The sequence below is a fragment of the Hydra vulgaris genome, chromosome 02 (genome assembly GCF_038396675.1).
Source record: "Hydra vulgaris chromosome 02, alternate assembly HydraT2T_AEP".
Lineage (NCBI taxonomy): Eukaryota > Metazoa > Cnidaria > Hydrozoa > Anthoathecata > Hydridae > Hydra > Hydra vulgaris.
The window spans coordinates 51,339,229-51,359,968 of record NC_088921.1 but is presented as its reverse complement, the minus strand read 5'-3'; the positions used below and the strand labels follow the sequence as shown (position 1 = coordinate 51,359,968).

The following is a 20,740-nucleotide window of genomic DNA, read 5'->3' as shown; positions in this document are numbered from 1 at the left end:
TTCTAATTAACAAAATAAAACATTATCGTCATAAAACTTTAAACTTCATATTTGCGCAAAAACATGCCTATAGATCATAATAGACCTATAATAGACCAGACGAGTCTATAAAAGACCAGACGAGTAAGATCAAAGCAAAAAAGCTTTAGATACCACGTTTTTTATAATTTTGTGTTTCTTGAGCGAGCGTACTATTAAAAATTTAAGTATGATTAAGTTTTTCATTCATATGGTTTGTGAATGTTTTCATTCAATTTTTTCATTCAAATTATTTTGCAATAAAAAGTGAAACAAAAAAATTTGGTTTAATAAATCGAATTATATTTCCTTAAGTTTAAGAATATGCTTAAATTATTTTTTTAGAAAAAAATTTCTTTAAACAGAAGTAAAATAATTTTTTAATTTTAATTTTTTATATTTTAATTTTTATTTTAACTTTTGCAATCACAGGTTTAATGTTTGCAATAGAATGTTTCTATTTTTAAAACTATTTTCAAGAAACAAAATATAATTAACTATTCAAAACGTTTTTGATTTAAATAAAACTTTCTTTTCTCACTTACACTACGTTATAAATCTGATATTGTTACTGTAGCTAGGTATACATTAACTTTCAACAACAGTTCTCGCTATGCTGAGTATTATGGACGCTGCTGAATTAAGTTTATAATTATTAAGTGTTCGAAGACTAAAATTCTTTTGTTCAAATAGATTTCTTTTTAAATAAAATTCCTAAATACAACTTGCGTATTTATAGAAAATGTTTAATCTTGATATCGCTTTAAAAACAATATTAAGAAAATGGTATCACGTTTTTTATATTTTTTTCAAGAATTCTTGTTAAAATAATTTTTAGTTATAAGCTTAAATTATGTGTTGACGACATATACAATATAAATAGAAACATTTGTATGGATAATTTTTGAGAGTCTTTGAGTATATTAAATAAATTTTATAGTTGAGTGACTGGAAGTTACTGTAGTAATAAACTGGTTGTTTTGATTTAGTTTAAAGGTAAATTTACTGTGATGTACTTTATCCATACAGAAAATCAAACTAAATATAACTTTAAAATAATATTGGCTTCCACGCAGAGATTTAAAGTAATTTAAATTCAAAAGCGTTTTATGTTGAGTAAAATCTCCGCAAAAGAGAGCAAAGATCATACTTCTATTCAAAAGATAAATTTAGCGTGACATAATAGATAGAAAAAACTAATTGCGAAAGTGTGAAAAGCAATCGCAATTTGCAATCGCGATATGCCTAATGCATATGTCATATATATATATATATATATATATATATATATATATATATATATATATATATATATATATATATATATATATATATATATATATATATATATATATATATGACAAACCGTTTCATGTTACAAAGTATTTTAACATTATTTCATAAAAAATAGTTTAAGAACATCAACACTATTAAGACTACTAAAGTTGTTTTTATTAGTTATAATTAAATATATTAGATATTGCATATTTTTGATTTTTACAGGAGCCTGTCTATGGTGAAAGATCAAGTTTCCTATATGATGAGCTAAAAAACAAAATAAGTTACCTTGAAGACCGAACTTTGGAGCTTGAGAATGACCTACACTCCAGCTTTCAAGAAAAACGTCAGTTAAGTGATGATGTAAGTTTGTTAAAGAAAGATGTTGCTTCAAAAGATTTGGTGATTCAAAATATTGAAAGAAAAGCTGAAAAATACCTAAAAGAATTGAAAAACAAAGAACAAGAAATTGCATCGCTATCTTTAAAGGTTTGTGAAACTCTTTTTTTTTTTAATTTATTTTTTTATGTTTTTATTTAGCTCTTGCTTATGTAAATAAATGAGCTTAACTGTTACTAAAAAGTTATTTTATTATTGGCTACCCAATCAAAAATTTTTAAATTTATCAACAAATCAAATTTTTAAATTTATCAACAAATCAACAAAACAACAGCTCAAGTAAAAAAAACTATAAGTTTTTCAAAAAAGCAATTGTATAAAAACTTGTTTATTTTGTATAATTCTTCAAAATGCTTTTTTTTTTAATAGTGAAAACATCATGGTATATAATAACATCATGATAAAAATATTATTTAAAAATTTAAATTAGTTATTTATATTATATCTGTGAACATTAATAAATTGAAACTATAGGCTCTGTCTTGTAAAATGCTTTTGTTAACATAGATAATAAATAAAAAGTAAAACTTGAAAAAATCTCAAGATAGAGTTGATGTGTCATGGCAACAAAGTAACATTCATTTCAATTCTCAAATTTTTTTACAGATTGAAGCCATTAGCACCCCCTTACCTACAGTGGCTTCTGCCTCCTAACTCAAGACTAAATTTTTGCTTTCTGCTGCCAAAAAAATTTCCATTTTTCAAATTTTTCTTTTTATAACAAATAGTTTTAAAGTTTATTAAGTGAAGTTATTGAAAATTTGTTATCAAAGTTGCTCTTTATGGTTTGCTATTAAACGTTGACATTTCTTTTTGAATTTAAAATTATAATTTTTGGGAGGCAGCCACCAATTGAGGTAAAGGAAAAGTGGAGGTGGAAAGATTTTCATTGGTCCTTTGATTAATAAAGCCATTATTAAAGTGATTTTTATTTTTTAAAATTTGAAACATTTTTTTTTAATTGCAAATAACCAGAAGCAAAATTTCCAATTAAAGTATTTCTCGATGACTTTTACTGCTAACATTTGCAATTAAATACCTTTGTTATATTGTATATTTTTATTTTTTTAACAAATTTCTAAAGGATAGGTAATAAACATTGCTTTAAAGTTTTATAATTAAAACTTTAAAGCAAACATATATTCCATGTAGTTGCAACTTAAAGCAAACATATATTCCATGTAGTTGCAACTTAAAGCAAACATATATTCCATGTAGTTGCAACTTAAAGCAAACATATATTCCATGTAGTTGCAACTTAAAGCAAACATATATTCCATGTAGTTGCAACTTAAAGCAAACATATATTCCATGTAGTTACAACTTAAAGCAAACATATATTTTGTGTAATTGCATCTTAAACAATAACAATTTATTGCTGAAATTTAACAAAATAACAATTAAAATAGTTTATAACAAAAATTTTAATGTTTATAATTTTAAATGAAAGTGTGTAATAAGCACACTCTATATCAGCCAGTGGCTTTATGTTTATTTTTAATATATTCGTCTAATCGTTTTCTGAATCCTTTTACTGATGTAGATAGCACGATAGATGCAGGAAGTTGATTCAATACAGTGGCAATTCTCAATACAGTGGCTATTAAGAATGAAATTCTCTCTTAATGAAAATATTATATGAAATAAAGTGAACATGTATTCCATGTAATTGAAACTTAAAGCAAACATATATTATATGTAATCAAAGCATCAGTCAAATAGATGTTTTATTTAATTGAAACATCAAACATACATTGATTTTATCTCATTAAAACATCAAACAAATATTTATTATATCTCATTGAAACATCAAACAAACATAAAAAACGTTATTGAAACATCAAACAATCATGTTCTATCAAAACATCAATCAATCATATATTCTATCCAATCAAAACATCAGGCAAGTATATCTTTTATGTAATTGGAGCATCAAGCAAACAATATTAATGCTTTGAAATATTTAAAAGAAAAAGCTACATCAATAATAAAAAAAGAATAATTAAAAAAAGATCATGAGAAAAAATTAAAAAAAACTTAATTAGATAATGTTATTTGTACACACTATTTAAATATATAGTAAATCAGTTTTTGAATCTCACAAAGTTTCTCACTGCACACAAAATTTTTTGTCCTATGAACTGTCCACAGTTCATAGGACAAAAAATTTTTCTTTTTTTTATTATTCCACCGCTCATGGTTTTTCTTGTCAAAAAGTTTAAAACTTAAAATTAAAAGCATTTGGTCAAGTTTTAAAAACTACTAGTTCATGAAGTTGTTTACAAATTTTAATAAGTAATGTGTACAAAAAATATAACAATTTTAACTTGTTTTCATATTTGTTACACAAATTGTTGGTAAAAAATTTCTGATTTAAAAGATTTCTTTTAGATAAATCACCAAGGCAAGTTAAAAGAAATGGAGAATGAGGTAAAAAGAAAAGAAGAAGAAGTAGCAACACTTAAACATGTAAATTTCTTAAACAAGAATTATTTTATTTTTTTAAATTTGCTCTTACAAAATAGCTATTCTCAGATCAATGATTGATATTACTGATTGCTTTGATATGATTGAAGGAACTGTAAAATAATGGTGGATATTACTGATAGGTTTCAGATAATTAAGGGAACTGAAGAATAATTATGAATATTACTAATAAGTTTCAGATGACTGAGAGAACTGAAAAATAATGAGAGGTATTACTGATGAGTTTGAGTTGACTAATTGAATGGAGGGTTGGTTATTATAACTTAAAGTTGATGATGACTATCTTTAAAAATTGTTGTTAACTGTATCATTTTATTGTTTTCATATTTATCACTTTATTGTTTTTCATCATTTACCAATAAATATATTTTAGTAATTTTTTTGTAACTTAATATAAATTGTATAGTTGTATACTGCAAGCTTGTAAGTTCTAAAATACACTGTAAGTTCTTAGGTATAAAATGTTTAACAATTAAAAATAATTTCAATGTAAAAAAAAATTGTTTAATATTAGTTGCTTCTTCTTATTTTTTCAAAAAGGTTTTTAAAAATATTTGTTATTAATTTTTGTGGATTCAATCAAATTTCCTTATTAAGATATTTTTTTTTAGAAAGTTAGCTTACTTAACCGTGCTTTGAAAGACAAAGATTCAACATTGAAAAATTGTCAACAAAGTTTGTCAGAAGCAAATGATAATATACAACATTTGGAAAAAATTAAAATGGTTTGTTAGTTGAATCTTTTTATCCATTAATTTACTACTGTGTATTTAGGTCTGCATTGTAATTATATGTCCTATGAAAACTTTAAAAAGATAACTTTAATCTTTTACACTTTTTTTCCAAAACTTAGTTCTAATATTTACACAATATATAATATATTTTACACACTTAACGTTTATAAATGTCAAATGGAATCCATACAGTTTACTGAAAAAGAAGAGCAAGCCAAGAGTAATAAAAAAAATATATATACCTTTTAAGCCATTGCTAAAGTTCTTCATATCTAAATAAAACCTGCTCAAGTTCTAACCCTCATATGGATGGGTTTATTCTAAAACATTGCATGTCCATTTTAGACAGTTGTGAAAAAAATGATTTTATAAGTTTAAACTTGTATACAAATTCAAATATTTAAAAACATATTGTAATTGTTTTTTTATTGCATTACTTCAATATTTCTGTATAAAATACTTGTATTTATCTTTGTTCATCAAGATTGACATTTCAACATTCGTAACTCAATATAGCCCAAATTTGGACAAACAATGTTTTAGAGTTAACCCATCAATATTATGTATGTACTATTTTAATCTTGTCTTTATGATTAGACAGTTGTTTTTTTATTAATAGAAAGATGATGTTATTCAAAAAGTTAACAAGTTGGCTGTTGCCGATGGAAAAAAGTATTACTCAATTTCCGATGTAGACAGCATCTGTAATTTTATAAGTGATATTCAACATGATCGGGATCATTTTAAAACCCAGTTGAAACAAATCTCACAAGAAAAGGTTTTTTTTTTATGTTTTGCTCTAGTAACTTTAAGTATACAATGAACTGTTAATGTAGAGTGAAATTTAGATTCTTTTTCGGAAACATTTATTGAAAAAGTGAATTTTATGCCAGTTTTGTTTTTATCCCAAAGTTGTAAATCTAAGCTTTATTAATACTAATTTGTTTAATAGTAAAAGTTTATTATTATTTAAACTTTGCTATTACAATAATATTTTTATTTTATGAATTTTGTATTATTTATATATTTTAAGGTGAATTTAGAAAAATGTTATGCTAGTTTTGAACAAGTTGAGGTATTGAAAGAATCGTTGTCTCGTATTGAACGTAGGCTTGGTGAAAATGGAAGGTTTTGTAAAAATCTACTTAAAGAACATGATTGGCTTAAAGGTATTGATGTACATGACCAGTTGAAATGGATCAAGGTTTGTTTGAGAATGTTTTTAATGTTTTTTTTAATTTTAATTTCTATAATTTTATTTCTATTATTTCTTTATAATTTTTTAGTACTTTATTGTATTTTTCTTTTAATTTTGACTATAAAATTAGTTTTTACAATAAGAAATTTTTTTTAGGATCTCTTTGTTTCATTACTTGCTTCAGAGTATGCATGGGAACGAGATATTGAACACTCTTTAGAGATTATTGGTGAAGAAAAATTAAGTGTAGATCCTTCTGTTTATATCACAAATCTTAAACACAAGATAAATGATCAGAGAAATAAAATAATTGAGCTCGAAAAAAGGTATTTATGATAAAATAATTATATACAGCATAATTTAGAATATTTATAGGATTTAGGTCTGTACAATGCTAATATATTTTACAGACTAATTTTTGATGCCCACCTAAATCCTAATCCTTTTTTTTAGAAAGAGAAGAAGAAAGTGTTTATAAATTACTGTGACAAAAAAAAAGTTTTTTTTTTTTGTCATAATACATCTTTGTGATGAATATAGTCAACAGTAAATAAATATTTTATATTTAGATATTGCTGTCACAAATTTTAATTCTAAATAACTGAGGTCATTGAGTCAACTGATGTCATTGAGTCTTGAGCTATCTCTATTTTAGCATGATAACCTTAACACTCAATTTAAAGAATGAAAAAAAAAGAATGACTTTTTTATATCTTAAAAATTGTAAATTAAATCAAATCAAATAGTAAAAAGATTCACGATTCAAAAGTATTAAACATAACAGGTTCAAACATCAAAATTAGTGAATATTTTAAGAACAATAACTTTATTTTGGTTAAATATTTAATTTAAAATCTTTATCTCAAATTTTAAATAAAATTTTTTAAATAAAGTATTTTTTTAAATAAAGTGTTTTAAATTAAAATCATTTATTTTTTACCTGAAAAACTTCATCATCTGCAATAAATCTCAGTTTTGGTTTAATGTCATAAGCAACTATAAAAAATTAAAATCACTATCTTTTAATTTGATGCAACTAATCAAGACTTGCTCTGTTGAAGCTTGCCACTTGCTCTGAGACCTGCTCTTTTGAAGCTACCTCCCTCATCAACCTTTTGTCAAACGTTCAAAAAAGTTTCAATTGGTCTTGTTTGCTGCTTATTTAGTCTTGCTTAGGGATATTTAATGGGTTGGATTCCTTCATTAAAACCAATTTGTTTTTAACAAGGTTGTAAAAAACCAGTTGGGAATTACTAGAATAACATTGGGAAAATTTTTATCAATGTTTTATTAGCTACACTTTAACAATGAAATTATTGTTGACTATGATTTGTGAATATGGTTTTCTCCTTAGTTTTATCTTTGTTTTTTCTAAACATCTGTTCATTTTTCTGTAATTGTATTACTTTTATCCTCTTTAAAAGAATTTTTTTTCATAAGTGTTATATAATCTAGTTTTTATGAGTCTAGTTCAAACATTCAAGTTTATATCTAGTTTTTATTTAGTCTAGTTTGCATCTAGTCTAGTTCGCATCTAGCTAATTTGCATCTAGTCCAGTTCACATTTAGTGTAGTTCACATTTAGTGTAGTTATAGTTCAAATTATTCTATCAGTCTAGTTCAAACAACAGATTTTTTCCATTACATTTAACAAAATTATAAATTAGATTTAATGTTTAAAGCATGGCAAATTGAAATTTTTGTCTTAAGCCGATAATGTTCAGCAAACTATGTTCAGCAGTTTTACAATTATACTCTGCGGTTCTAAATATACTGTTTATTGATTTTGAACTTTTCTTCCTCATCTAGTCCTTATTAAACTACCCCTCCATGTCATTTATTGATTTTCCAAAATTTAGCAACAATATGTGTTTATACTTTTTTGTTTTAAAAATAAATCTCTTAATCTTTTTTTATTATGATTCAAATCCATAACATTCACTCAAATTAAAGCCTTGTTTATTTGGCACAGTATACATACAAAAAGACAATTTATCATAATTTGCATTTCAAAATTCTTTAATAAAATGAGATTTAAGTTTAAGATTTTATTTAGAATTTGATTTTAGATTTACTGTGTGTATAATTTCTTTTATAGATTAAATGATACTTCTGATTTATATGTTAATATTAAAAAAAAACTGAGTGAAAAACACAAGAAAGATACTGAAAAAGCATTGAAAGATTTAAAAGAAAGTGAAGAAAAAAAATTTGAAAATGAGCGTCGACGATTAAAACAACAAGAAGCTGAGCATGTCACAGAAGCTTTAAAAACTCAACGAGATTCATATGAAAAAAGAAATGAAGATATGGCATTGGTAGCTAAAGTATGTTTAATGCTCATAATTATCATTAAAATTCCTATATATTGTTGACCATTGGTGACAAGCAAAAATATACTTAGGGTTCACCCTTGCTGTTTCTATTGTACCACAACATCCTTTGTGTTTCTATAAAACCACAAACACCCTTGGTGTTTCTATAAAACCTCAAACACCCTTTGTGTTTCTATAAAACCACAAACACCCTTGGTATTTTTATAGCTTTATTATAGTTCTAAAGTTTTTCTTTTTATTTAGAAAATAAATCGACTCAAAGAAAAGCACAGATTTGCTCAAGAAGAGTTTGCTATTCTTCAAAACGAGCTTAATCAGTCAAAAAGCAATGAGGTGAAGAATATTTTATAACTTTTTTAGTTCATATTCTATGATATTATTGAAAATAGATTTATCGTTAAATTAAATTCAATAAATTCCTATGTAATATGATAGTTATAAATTATTTAATTTGCAAAACTATGGACCAGATTATTAAACATCCAACTAAAGTTATGGTGTGGTCAGTTATTAGTGGTAAAGATTATTAACATCTAACTAAAGTTATGGTGTGGTCAGTTATTAGTGGTTAAGGCACAGGAAGGCTATATATTGTCAATGGGATGACGAACCAAATACAGTATCAAGAGGTTATGGAGAGCCAACTTATCCCCTAAATACAAGAATGGTTTCCAAATAACAATACATTTATGTTTATGCATGATAGTGCTCCATGTCATAAAGCTAAAAGGATTACCAACTTTCTTAATGCAATAAATATCCCCGTTTTAGATTGGCCAGGAAACTCTCCTGACCTGAATCCAATTGAGAATTTGTGGAACATTCTCAATAAGGATATCTCTTCCGAGGTTTTAACATACAAAAGGGATTTGATTGAAAAAATTACTCTATCATTGGTACCACAACGAAGAAACAGCAGCAATAAACTGTATTAAAAGTATTTTGTTGAAAGGAGGAATGACAAAATGTTAATATTTTTTTATGACTTGCAATCAAAAGGAGTAATTGTTAGTTAAAATGTATGTAAAATGATTTTGAAATATTATTAAGGAAACATGTTTTATTGATAAAATAATAACTAATATTGCACGAAATTGTAGGTGATCATAATATTGTGGCCAGGGACTGTGTATATATATATATATATATATGTATATATATATATATATATATATATATATATATATATGTATATATATATATATATATATATATATATATATATATATATATATATATATATATATATATATATATATATATATATATATATATATATATATATATATACAGGGCTTGTGATGAAGAAAATCGTCAAGCGTGTTATATCGCGCTTGTAAAATTAGAATATGTTTTTATTATGTGCGCTCGAGATAACGTTGGCGAGCGCGATCATGAAAATTGCAAAAAGCGATGCTCATAAAAAGCTTTTTATTTTTTATATCTTTTTTTATTTGTTACATAATTCTTTCGTCAAAAAATGTTTGAATTAGTATCACACTCATGAAACTACTTCAACGAAGTAGATTTTTATGCTTCCAAACTTCTTGTATATTGTCAGATTGCGATTTTGTTTTTAAATATTTATGTCATTAAAAAAAATATATCAAACAAAAACGCAACTTCTTATTGATTTAGTATTGAAGTATAATTTAGTGACTTAGTTTTGCTTTGTTGTTTTGATATATGTATTTTAAAATGTTACGCTGTAAACTTAATTAACGGTTAATGGTTTTTATATTTCTTGATATTTTTTATTCAAATTAATTATTTAATTTTTTTCTAAAATTTCTTTTTTAAATTACGTTTTTTATCTCAAAAAATTAACACAAGAATGATTTAAAATAATAATAAATAAGAATAATAACTTTCTATTTAATAAATATTGACATTATTACTTTGTTTCCTTTTCGAATGTCCTTGATTGCGAACATTCTAAACAACAGAATTGTTTTCAATTTGAGTTAAAATAAATAATAGTTAATAAAAAACTTATACTATGAACAAAAACTAATTTTAAAAATTACTCTATTATTAATATTTATTTTTATTATAAACGATGTGTGGAATATTACAAACAATAAATCAAATAAATCTTACTTGATATTTTCACAAGATTAAAAATACTTTGCAGTTTCAATTTTCTTATAATGGTTTTCTAATTTTCTATTCTTATTTTATTTGTGCATTTTTATATTCACATTGTGTTTCCACGTGCACATTCCATGATTGAAATTAGTGACTATTAACGACTTCAAACTGCTCATTCATTATGTTAGTGCAAAAGAGAACAACGTACTGCTTTTTATATTATATATCAGTGCTTTGATAATAGAATATCTTTATTAAAAATCTTTGTTAAATATTTTATGAAAATAAAAAAATAATCCCGAACTATTGGACGAGCGTTATTTTATAGGCTCGTTATAAGCTGAACGAGCGTTGTTTATCGCGCCTAGAACGTTTGAAAATACCGATTACGGGCAAGTTTTACGAGCGGAGCGCTATCGCGCTCGCTTCATCACAAGCCCTGTATATATATATGTATATATATATGTGTATATATATATATGTGTATATATATATATGTGTATATATATATATATATATGTATATATATCTATGTATGTATGTATGTATGTATTCACATAGATGTATGTACATTAGCATATCCCCAAAAAAAAAAAGACTATACCCTCAAATGTTTGGGGTTTGGTCTGTAGAAAAAGAAAATACCCATATGTTATGGTTCATCTAGTCGACAGTTGCAAGATGTACAGGGTGCGGGAAAAGTTCGAAACTTTTTAATAAAGGATTGTATTACAATTTTATTAGTTGAAAAAAATATAATAACCTAAGAACATCAAAAAATATATACAATTTTAATTACAAAAGTTCATTTTCAAAAATTCCTCCATTTGCTCTGATACAAGCTCTGAGACGCCGCGGGAACTGATCAATTGTGGCGCGCACCATTTTTTCGTCAATTTTGCTCCACACTTTCGCCAAATCACGCTTCAATGACTCTACCGACTTGTGTGGTTTAGAACAAACCTTTGCCTCTAGAATCCCCCAGATGATGTAGTCGAGTAGGTTCAAGTCGGGCGAATACGGCGGCTATTGCTTAGGTGACCAAAATGCCGGAAAATTGTTTTTACACAATTCTTGCGTTGTTCTTGCTCGATGTGCTGGCACAGAATCTTGTTGAAAGATCCAATTTTGGTTCAGATAGGTTTGTTGGGTCCAAGGCAACACTACGGCTTGAAGAATGTTGGTGGCATAGTTGTTGGCGTTGATTTTGATTCCATTTTCGACAAAAATGAGCTTTGTTTTGCCCAAAAATGACACTTCGGCCCAAAGCATCACTCCAGCTGGCTTCTGGGTGCGTGAAACGATGCAATCTTTTTTGTTAGCCTCAGAAGACCCTGAATCAAGTACACGATCATTTTGGACATTGTGGGCTTGCTCAACGCTGAAGAATTTTTCGTCTGAAAAAAGAACTTTTTGTTGAAATTGAGCATCGTGCTCCCGTAACAACCTTTGACATCTTTGTTTTCTTATTTCGCATTTTTTGTCATCTAGATCCTGGGCTTTTTGAAGCTTTAAAAACTTGATTTTAATCATTGAATTTGGTCTCGGATCAGTTTGCGGTTGGCAGGAGTGTTGGCAGTGCGTGGTCTTCCACTACGAGGACGGTCCTTAGTATGGCCCAACTCCTTGAAACATTTAATTTCTTTAGACACCACAATTTACTGACATTGAGTAAACCCACAATTTCGGTTTGACGTTTATTTTGCTGATGCAGGGAAATTATAGACGTACGAATGTTTTCATGTTCGATAGGCATCTGAAAATAAAATATTTAGGAATGTTTAATACATCATTCAAGAGAGAATGGAATAACAAATTCAACAGTATAAAAATATTAATAAAACATTGTTTTACTCAATAAAAGTTTTAAAGCAAAAAAAGTTTCTGAACTTTTTCCGCACCCTATATATTTTGAAAATTTGGATATCTATAACAATCTTTTCCGTATTTTTGTTACTTTCATATTTGTAATAATTGTTATGAAAAAAGCGTTTTTGTTAAAATCATACAGAAAGATTTATTAGATAAGTTTTATTATTAAAAATCTTTATAAACTTTTCTAATAGATTTACTCGTTAAATAATTTTAACTAGAGCAGAAGTGTTCACAATATTGATTTTTATTTGTTTTTAACATGAAATGTTTAAAAACGAAAATAAAGCAAGGTGCAAAGAGAAAATACAACTGCTCTATTAGTCCTAGAAGAACTGTTTACCTTCTTAATTATCCTATATACAAATTGCCAACAAACCAACTGCCTTCTGTGCGAAATGTGTTGAGATATTACCTATTTTTAAACTCTGAAAAAAGCTACTGATTCAGGCTGTCAGAGTTTCACATTGCGTGTCCAAAAAAAAACGTCTAGGATTTGAACTTGTGTGTTTTAAAGGAGTTTGTGTTAATCATTTTGGGATCAATTGTGTTGTTGCGGAAGTAATTTCTGTATGAATCAAAGCAGGTTTTGGAGATCATATTCAGAAAGGAGCTTAAGTCAGGTAATAAGTAACCTTTAAAATAATGAATATTTTTTCAGTTCCTTTTTCGTTTTTTGTTAACTGTAATTGTTATCGATAAAATAATTTTTTTTATTATTTACTTATTTTTATTTACATAGGGACAAATTAAAGAAGTTCATTAAAAAATACACTAAAATGCTAAAAATGAAATCATTTGAGTTTAAAGATAAAACAAAACATAACATTCTAGTAGAAGAATTTAAATTCAAGTTAAGTAATCTTTTTAATATTTCAAAAATTGGTTTTGAGAAGAAAATAAGAGCATCTAATAATGATCTAGAAATAGTTGAAAATGATCTAGAATTCTTTAAGGACCAAATAAATGAAAGAAATATGTTCATTGAGGAAAAATATGATACAGCTTACAGAGCTAGAACTGAAAAAAGGAGACTCAGATTTCTAACTATAGAAAAACAAAAACAAAAAGAGATTCATAGAGTTCAAGGAAACCAGGATAGTAGTATAATAGAACTCAGGGGAGCCTGGATAGTAATATAATAATATGTAGTGAAAATTTAGATGGATTTGAAACAACCGACTGCAAATTTGACTCTTCAACAGATGATAAATTTGACGAAAAACTTATGAAGAAAAAAAAAAGGTAATTGTGAACTAGTATGTTATTAAAAATAATTTTTATCTATAATCAAGTATTTATTTTATTTCCAGAACAACTTTATTATTAATAGAGGCATAATAACTCAACAACAAATTTAAATGAAAAATTTATTTATTAAACACTTTTAGATTAAAGAAAATGACTAAAATAATCATAGAGCTTACTCCTGATGAGCTTATTGAAGCAACATCAATTGTGGCAGCAAGAATTAGTATTGGAATATGACCTCAGACCGCAATTATGTCTGCCATTATTTCCAAATCTAATGTTAATTTTAAAGAAATAAACATCTCTAGGTCTTCTGTTCACAGAAAATGGTTTCAGATAATTCCGTCAACAGGGGACCTTCTAAGAAAGAAAAAAATTGATTTTCTAAAAGGTAAAAGACTAGTTCTACATTTTGGCACTAAACTAGTTAAAGAAATTTCAGAAGACCTTCAAATATCTGTTGTTTATGACAGATTGGCTGTGAGCGTTAGCTCTCCAGACGCTCCAGATTGCGAAGATATATTGCTTGGGAATGTCCAATTAAAAAATGGTACTGGAGCACGCCAGACAATTGAACTAATAAAATTATTAGAATATTACGAGTGTGTTAATCAACTGCTTGCTTGCTGCTGCGATACAACCAGTAGTAACACAGGAAATATGCTGGAGCAATTCAATTGCTAAGCGTAAAACTTAATCTCCCTTTAATATGGTTGTTATACAGGCATCACATATAAGAGCTGCATATATCTCACTTCATGGAAGTTCTCACAGGAAAGACAAAAAGCATTATATTTAAAGTCAAAAAAAAAGTGGAATGAAGTTTGTACAGAAGTGAACTCTCTAAATAATATTGTAAAAATGAGTTGGGATAACCTAGAAGTTGATTCAGTGTTGTACACTCTTGCAAAAGATGCCCTTACCTTTTGTTCAAAAGCTCTGCTCAAAAATACTTTTGCAAGAGGTGATTATAGAAACCTTTGCCAGCTTGTTGTTTTTTATCTTGATGGAAATGTAACTAATTTTAAATTCCATCAACCTGGCGCTTGTCATGAGGCACGTTTTATGGCAGACGGACTTTACCTCCTTACATTGGAAATGACAAAAAATGTTGTTAAAATAATGACAGAAAAGGAAGAAAATGAGGTACAGAAAGGAAGTTTTTTACTGCCATTCTTTATGCACCATGGTTTTTAAAAAGCTCTCAGTCTTCAAAAGCACCTAAGAATGACCTTAATGCTTTCAGGGCAAGTCTTAAAATACAAGAGCAATACAATGACCAGTTAGGACAGTCTTTAACAAAGAGTATGAAACAGCACTCTTGGTACTTAACTCCTCAGCTTTTGTGTTAGCAATTGGAGATCGCGACATTTAAGACAATTAAAAAATAAAAATGATTAATAACCCACTTAAATTTCCTTTGCCTACATTTCATATTGGGTATCCTCAAATTATTCCAGTTCTTATTCCGAAAACATTATCTTTTCTGGTTGGTCTAGAGTCTTGGTATCTTTTTAAAATTATTGGAATTTCAAAAAGCGAAGTTGAGCAATGGGTTTACGATGGAGTAAAATCTTGGGACAATACTGAAAGTTTTCGTAAGTTCTGTTTATTTGTAAAATATCTCTTTACTACTAACGATTGCGCAAAAAGAAACATCAAGCTTATACAAGACTTTGTGAAGGCATCTACAAATGATGATCAAAGGCAAAATATAATGCTTGTTGCAAAAGATCATAGAAAAAAACTACAAGCCAAAATGCCAAAAGATCAACTCACAAAAGCATATACTTTATAACTGTTTTCCTATGCGTTTAATTTAATAAAAAAAGATTTTTAACTTTGTGATTTATTTTTTCTCTCTGTGGCGGTTGTTTATTTCATTATTTAATTCTGCTAAATAAATTTGTAAGTTGGGGATTTTATATTTATTGAAGGAAAATTGTCTCTTTAATATGCGCGCAAAACCGTAAAAAAATATAAATCTCTCTGAATTTACAATTTCACATCTAGCAAAGTTGCAAACTTTGGATCAAAATCTTTTATATATTCTATCTTTATAGACCAAATCACATAGTTTGGAGGATATAGTCTTTTGATTTTTAAATTTTCATCATTTTTTGGGACACCCTAATGTACATGTGTATATTAAACATTTTACATTATGTTATGCAGGAATCTCTGAAGCAATCGTTGAAGGATTCTGAAGCATCACTGAGCAATCTAAAAGAAATTTTGAAGAAAAAATATTATAACAAATATGAAAATGAATTAGTGAAATTGAATGTAATTTTTATTTTTTTTATTTTTACTTATTTGTTTGCTTTACTTATTTTTAATATATGTAAAAGTTTTGAGAAATTCTTATTTTGAATTTAAAAAATTATTTTAAATTTTAACTTTAAAATTTTTAATCAAAAATTGTGATTATTTATGTAATAATAATAAAAATAATTATAATAATTAAAGTATTCTCGATGAATGCAGTCATAATGGCTACTTTTTAAAAAAATAATAATTGAAAACCCTCTAGTAACAACCTTCTGTTAATTCTTTAACTCTGAAACACCAACCTTGATAGAAAAGGTTGCTGGACAGAAAAGCAAGTTGATAACAGTACTTCCAGGGACTTGGTGGGGATTGAACTTGGAACTTCTCACTTAGGAAGCAAGCGCTCTACTACTACCGATCACAACATATGTTTCAAATTTTTATCACAATAGATAATAATTTGAAAGAAATATAACATTTAATAACATTAGGCAAAATTGTACTTCAAATGTAAATTATATAAAACAATTTATTTTCCGAAATTTTATGTTTAGTCAGAGATAAAAGAATATGTGATGAGGATCCAGCAGTTAGAAGACAAAATTGATGCTTTAAGCAAAGAGAAGAATGATTTGGAGTTAACAGTTATGAAGCATTCAAAAAAAGGTTTAACATTGAGTTTTAAAAATTAAGTAATTGTTTTGCTTTGATTAACTTTGCATGCTAAAATTGAACTTTAATCAAAACATTGTGTCTTTTTTTATGTAGCTTGTGTAATATGATGTTTGATGAAGTTCCTTTGAATTTTTTTTTTTCCTCTTAACATTTTAATATATGCTATTTCTTTCTTGGATTTTATTTTAGAAAAGAAGCACAAACAAGACAGTAGAAATAGTGTCATTTATCAACAAGAGATTTTAGATTTAACCAATCAAAATAATGAGCTGAGGTAGGTTTAAATAATCTAAATGGCAAGCTAAGATTGATTAACACAAATCTAAATAATAAACTAGGATTAATTCAGCTAAATACTCCCTCTGTCCAGAAATATGGTATACATTTCAACAAAAATCGTAGATTATCGTGATTATAAAAGTAAATTGGCAACTGTCATTATATTGTTATAGTAAATACTCATGACAATATAACCTGAAATATTTGACGTAAGCAATATCATTCTTAATTAAAAACTTAACGCTCAAACATCAGTGTTTCTTGAGACAAATAAAATTAATACCGCTGCAAGACGAGTATGGATAATTTTGAAGGAAATTTGTTAAACTTAGAAAATAGGGATTCCAAATATAAACAATTAACCAAAGAACAACGCCAAGGTATATTAGAAAAATTATTACAGCAGATAAAGGAGAATAAGCTAAAACACGGTGCAATCAATGAAGTTGCTACTGCGTATGTTCCAAAGAAGCGTACAATAAAGCTAAATCAAATTTCCAGTGAAAAAATTATTTTTATTTAATTATAATGTTTCAAATAAAGTTAATATAATATACTTGTTGTGTACATTTTTTGATTTATTTTATTTTTTCGCATATGTATACCATATTTCCGGACAACAAAAATCGCTAAAATGTATACCATAATTCCGGACGAAGGGAGTAACATTTATTCTAAATATCAATAAATAGTAATAAACACCAATCAAACTTTATCTAAAAAAGAAACAATCACATTGAAAATTTGCGGGGAGTTTTTTATTTATGGTTTTTGTTGTTTTTAACAAAAATAATGATTAGCAATCATTTTAGGCAAAGATTGTTGAAGTCAGAAAAAGAATGTCAAGAACACAAAGAACTGGCCAAAACATTAAACAACGATTTAAATGGTGTTTCTGCACGAATTTTACACATAAAGGGTTGAATTAAAAACATCCATTTATTTTTTCAATACTTTATATGATGACTTATTATGTTTTTTGTTTTTAAATTTGTCTTTATACTTTTTGTGTTTACCATTATATTTGATTATTTTTTTCATTTGCTCAAGGTGAATTATCTGAAGAGCAAAAACATACCATCGAAGATCTTCAGAATGAAATCCAAAGTCAAAACAAACAACTTGATGAACATCGAAAACAGCTTTTAGAACTGTCAACAGTAGTTAAATTACAGAAAAAAAAGTTAATTGAACAAGATACACAAATTGTTAAGCAAAGTAAAATACTTGCACTTCAAGCCGAACACATGCGGGAAATAAATAAGCCACCTGCTTCTTTAGTTAGTGTGACACTTTTTGTATTTACTTTAGATTATTGTTTTTATTTTGCAGGTGTATTTGAGTGATATAAAAAAGTGTAATACATTAATTGTCAAATTAATATATTATACTTTCAAGTAGGTTATTCAATGTAAAACAATTTCATAATGATTTTGAATTTTTTTTTCATCTTTGTTTATTTTCATTATAAATTTATTAGTTTATTATAAAAATTTTTAAATTTATTTGATAAAATATTTTGATTAGGGATAGGAGTTTTATAAGGTTTTTCAGAGGTTCGGAAAAGTATTGTCTAAATTTAGGATTTTAAAGTCCTAGAGTCTTTTAATTTTAAAGCTGTAGTCCTTATTGTATAGAAACTGGAGCTGTTCTGCATACAGGCTTCAAATGCTTCATCCTGTAATATATAAGCTTCATATGTAAAAATGAAAGTCTCCAGAACTCTAAAATTGTGTAAATTGACTTATATTATCAGGTTCCTGAAATCTTGTTGTAAAAGTCTTTAATTTTTAACTTGGTCTTGACTGTGTCACGATGTTGAATAAACACTTTGTGGCTAATCACATTAAAACATTAGAAACATTAGTTAAAACAAGAAAATGAAAATGAAAGCATAGTGTATACTTTATTCAAATGAAAGAAGTTGATGTAAATTATTTGTTTTAAAAGGGTTATTAAAAATTATTAAAATTTAATTAAATTATTAAAAGGTTATTTGATGTTTTCCTTTTTCTATGTTTTTTAATCTTTGCTTTGTCGCCAAGTTTTCTTTTTTCAGTGTCACCTTATATGTGTTAGACTAGAGACTTAATAATTGAGCAATGTGTGATATTCTTATTTAGGTAACAGAAGGTATAAGTACGCAAAAGATAAACATTGCTGAGCGATGTCTGAGTGAAAATCACGACCAAGTTATCCAACAACAAAAACGCGCGATTGCAGATTTACGAAAAGCAATCAAGTCTTATGAACATCTTCAACCAAAATGTTTGTGCAAAAATGTTTATTTTATATTTTTTCTAATTTTTAAAATTCGATTAGTTTTTTAAGTTTTAAAGTTAATTATTTTTTGGTTTTCGTGATTTTCAACTTTTTATTTAGCTGAATCCGAGTCATTGATATCAAAAATACGTTCATTGGATTCGAAAAAAACGCAGCCTTCGCAACTCGTAACCGCACGCATTAAAGCCCATTTCGATACAGAAATTTATTGATAAAACTTTTTTTATTTATTTATAAAAAAATAGGTTTCTTAATACTTAAATATAGAAATTTTTATTGAAAATACTAAAAACATTGCTAATTTTTAAACGAGAAACAAATTTTAATGAGCCCAACAAATGAAATTATATTCAACATGAAGGTTGGTTATTTTTTTTCTTTCTTGTGAGATTATTTGTAACCTTTTTAATTTATTTAATAAATACTAATATGTGAATAATATAGTTTAATATATACAAACAGTAAAATGTAAATAATCTTGAATGGAAAATTTAAAAAAAATGAAATAAATTTTTATAAATCTCTATTGTAATAGCATCAAAAATATCAGCGCTAAAATGAATTAACATTAAAAATTCTTGTACTGGTATATTCAATACGTTGAAAAAATGTCAGTAATGAATAATTTTAAAAAAAGATAGCGATTACTCTTTCTAATGGGTAATAACTCGTCGCTGTGGGTTCAAATCTTTGAAAACTGTTGGAATTTTTGCTGTCATTCCAGGATCTGCAAAAAGTTATTTTATTAGCAAAGTAGTAAAATAGAATATCAACGTTTAACGTTAGAGGTTAACGTTTAAGATTTAGCATTGACGTTAGCTTTTTAATACTTATTTTTAAAGATTCATTAAGAAAAGGTAATATTGAGTCCTATTCAAAATAAATAAATAAAAAAATCTCTAATTTTGTACTTTATTTATTAATTACTTATTAAGTAATTAATAAATGAAGTATGTGGCTATCCAATTATTATCATCGAATTAAATACTCTCATTGTTGAGGCTTTTTTTAATTTGGTTTTTATACCTGGTTTACCAGTTATATCTGTTGTAAATATTTACGTCATAGAGTAAATTGGCAGAAATTTTCAAATTTACTGTAAAAACAGTTAAATTTTTTATTTACAGAAACCTTTAACTCTCACCATAAATATTCACCATATGTATAATCTCAAAGATAAAACTGAAGTTGCATTTCATGGATTGTTGAAAAAACCTTTTTTTCAGCCATACCAACATCTCTGTTGAATCAATGAGATATTGTATATTTTATTGCAATTTCAACTGCTAGTTGTTTAGTTTTTAAATTTTTATTCCAAACGTAAACCGCTACATTTTCAAGATATTTTCTTCAACTTCTTTCAACTCTTCAAATAACTTTTCAACTTCAGGAGATAATTATAACAGCATTTACCTAAATGTTTGATCAAAGTTTGGGCAAATATATTTTTATGTTTGTATTTTTTTTTAATTTTACTTTTATGCTTTTTAATGCAGGTACAGGGGTTTCTATGCTATGAACGTAGTTGTTTAGTACTATTTACGTAAGCTAAAGTTACACGATCCAAA

General features: G+C 26.5%; 1 protein-coding gene across 1 annotated transcript in view; it reads left to right on the top strand.

Annotated features, from left to right (window-relative positions):
• The window catches only part of LOC100210846 (forkhead-associated domain-containing protein 1), a 28,738-nt gene extending 9,046 nt beyond the window's left edge, over positions 1-19,692 (top strand). The window contains exons 10-24 of the mRNA XM_065791307.1: positions 1,522-1,785; positions 4,087-4,164; positions 4,794-4,907; positions 5,536-5,694; positions 5,950-6,120; positions 6,271-6,440; positions 8,213-8,441; positions 8,694-8,783; positions 15,840-15,950; positions 16,490-16,601; positions 16,800-16,884; positions 17,702-17,808; positions 17,940-18,169; positions 19,013-19,157; positions 19,272-19,692. Coding sequence (XP_065647379.1) covers positions 1,522-1,785; positions 4,087-4,164; positions 4,794-4,907; positions 5,536-5,694; positions 5,950-6,120; positions 6,271-6,440; positions 8,213-8,441; positions 8,694-8,783; positions 15,840-15,950; positions 16,490-16,601; positions 16,800-16,884; positions 17,702-17,808; positions 17,940-18,169; positions 19,013-19,157; positions 19,272-19,384 — 2,178 coding nt within the window. The 3' untranslated portion in view covers positions 19,385-19,692. The remainder of the gene's footprint in view (positions 1-1,521; positions 1,786-4,086; positions 4,165-4,793; positions 4,908-5,535; positions 5,695-5,949; positions 6,121-6,270; positions 6,441-8,212; positions 8,442-8,693; positions 8,784-15,839; positions 15,951-16,489; positions 16,602-16,799; positions 16,885-17,701; positions 17,809-17,939; positions 18,170-19,012; positions 19,158-19,271) is intronic.
• Positions 19,693-20,740: the final 1,048 nt, after the last annotated feature.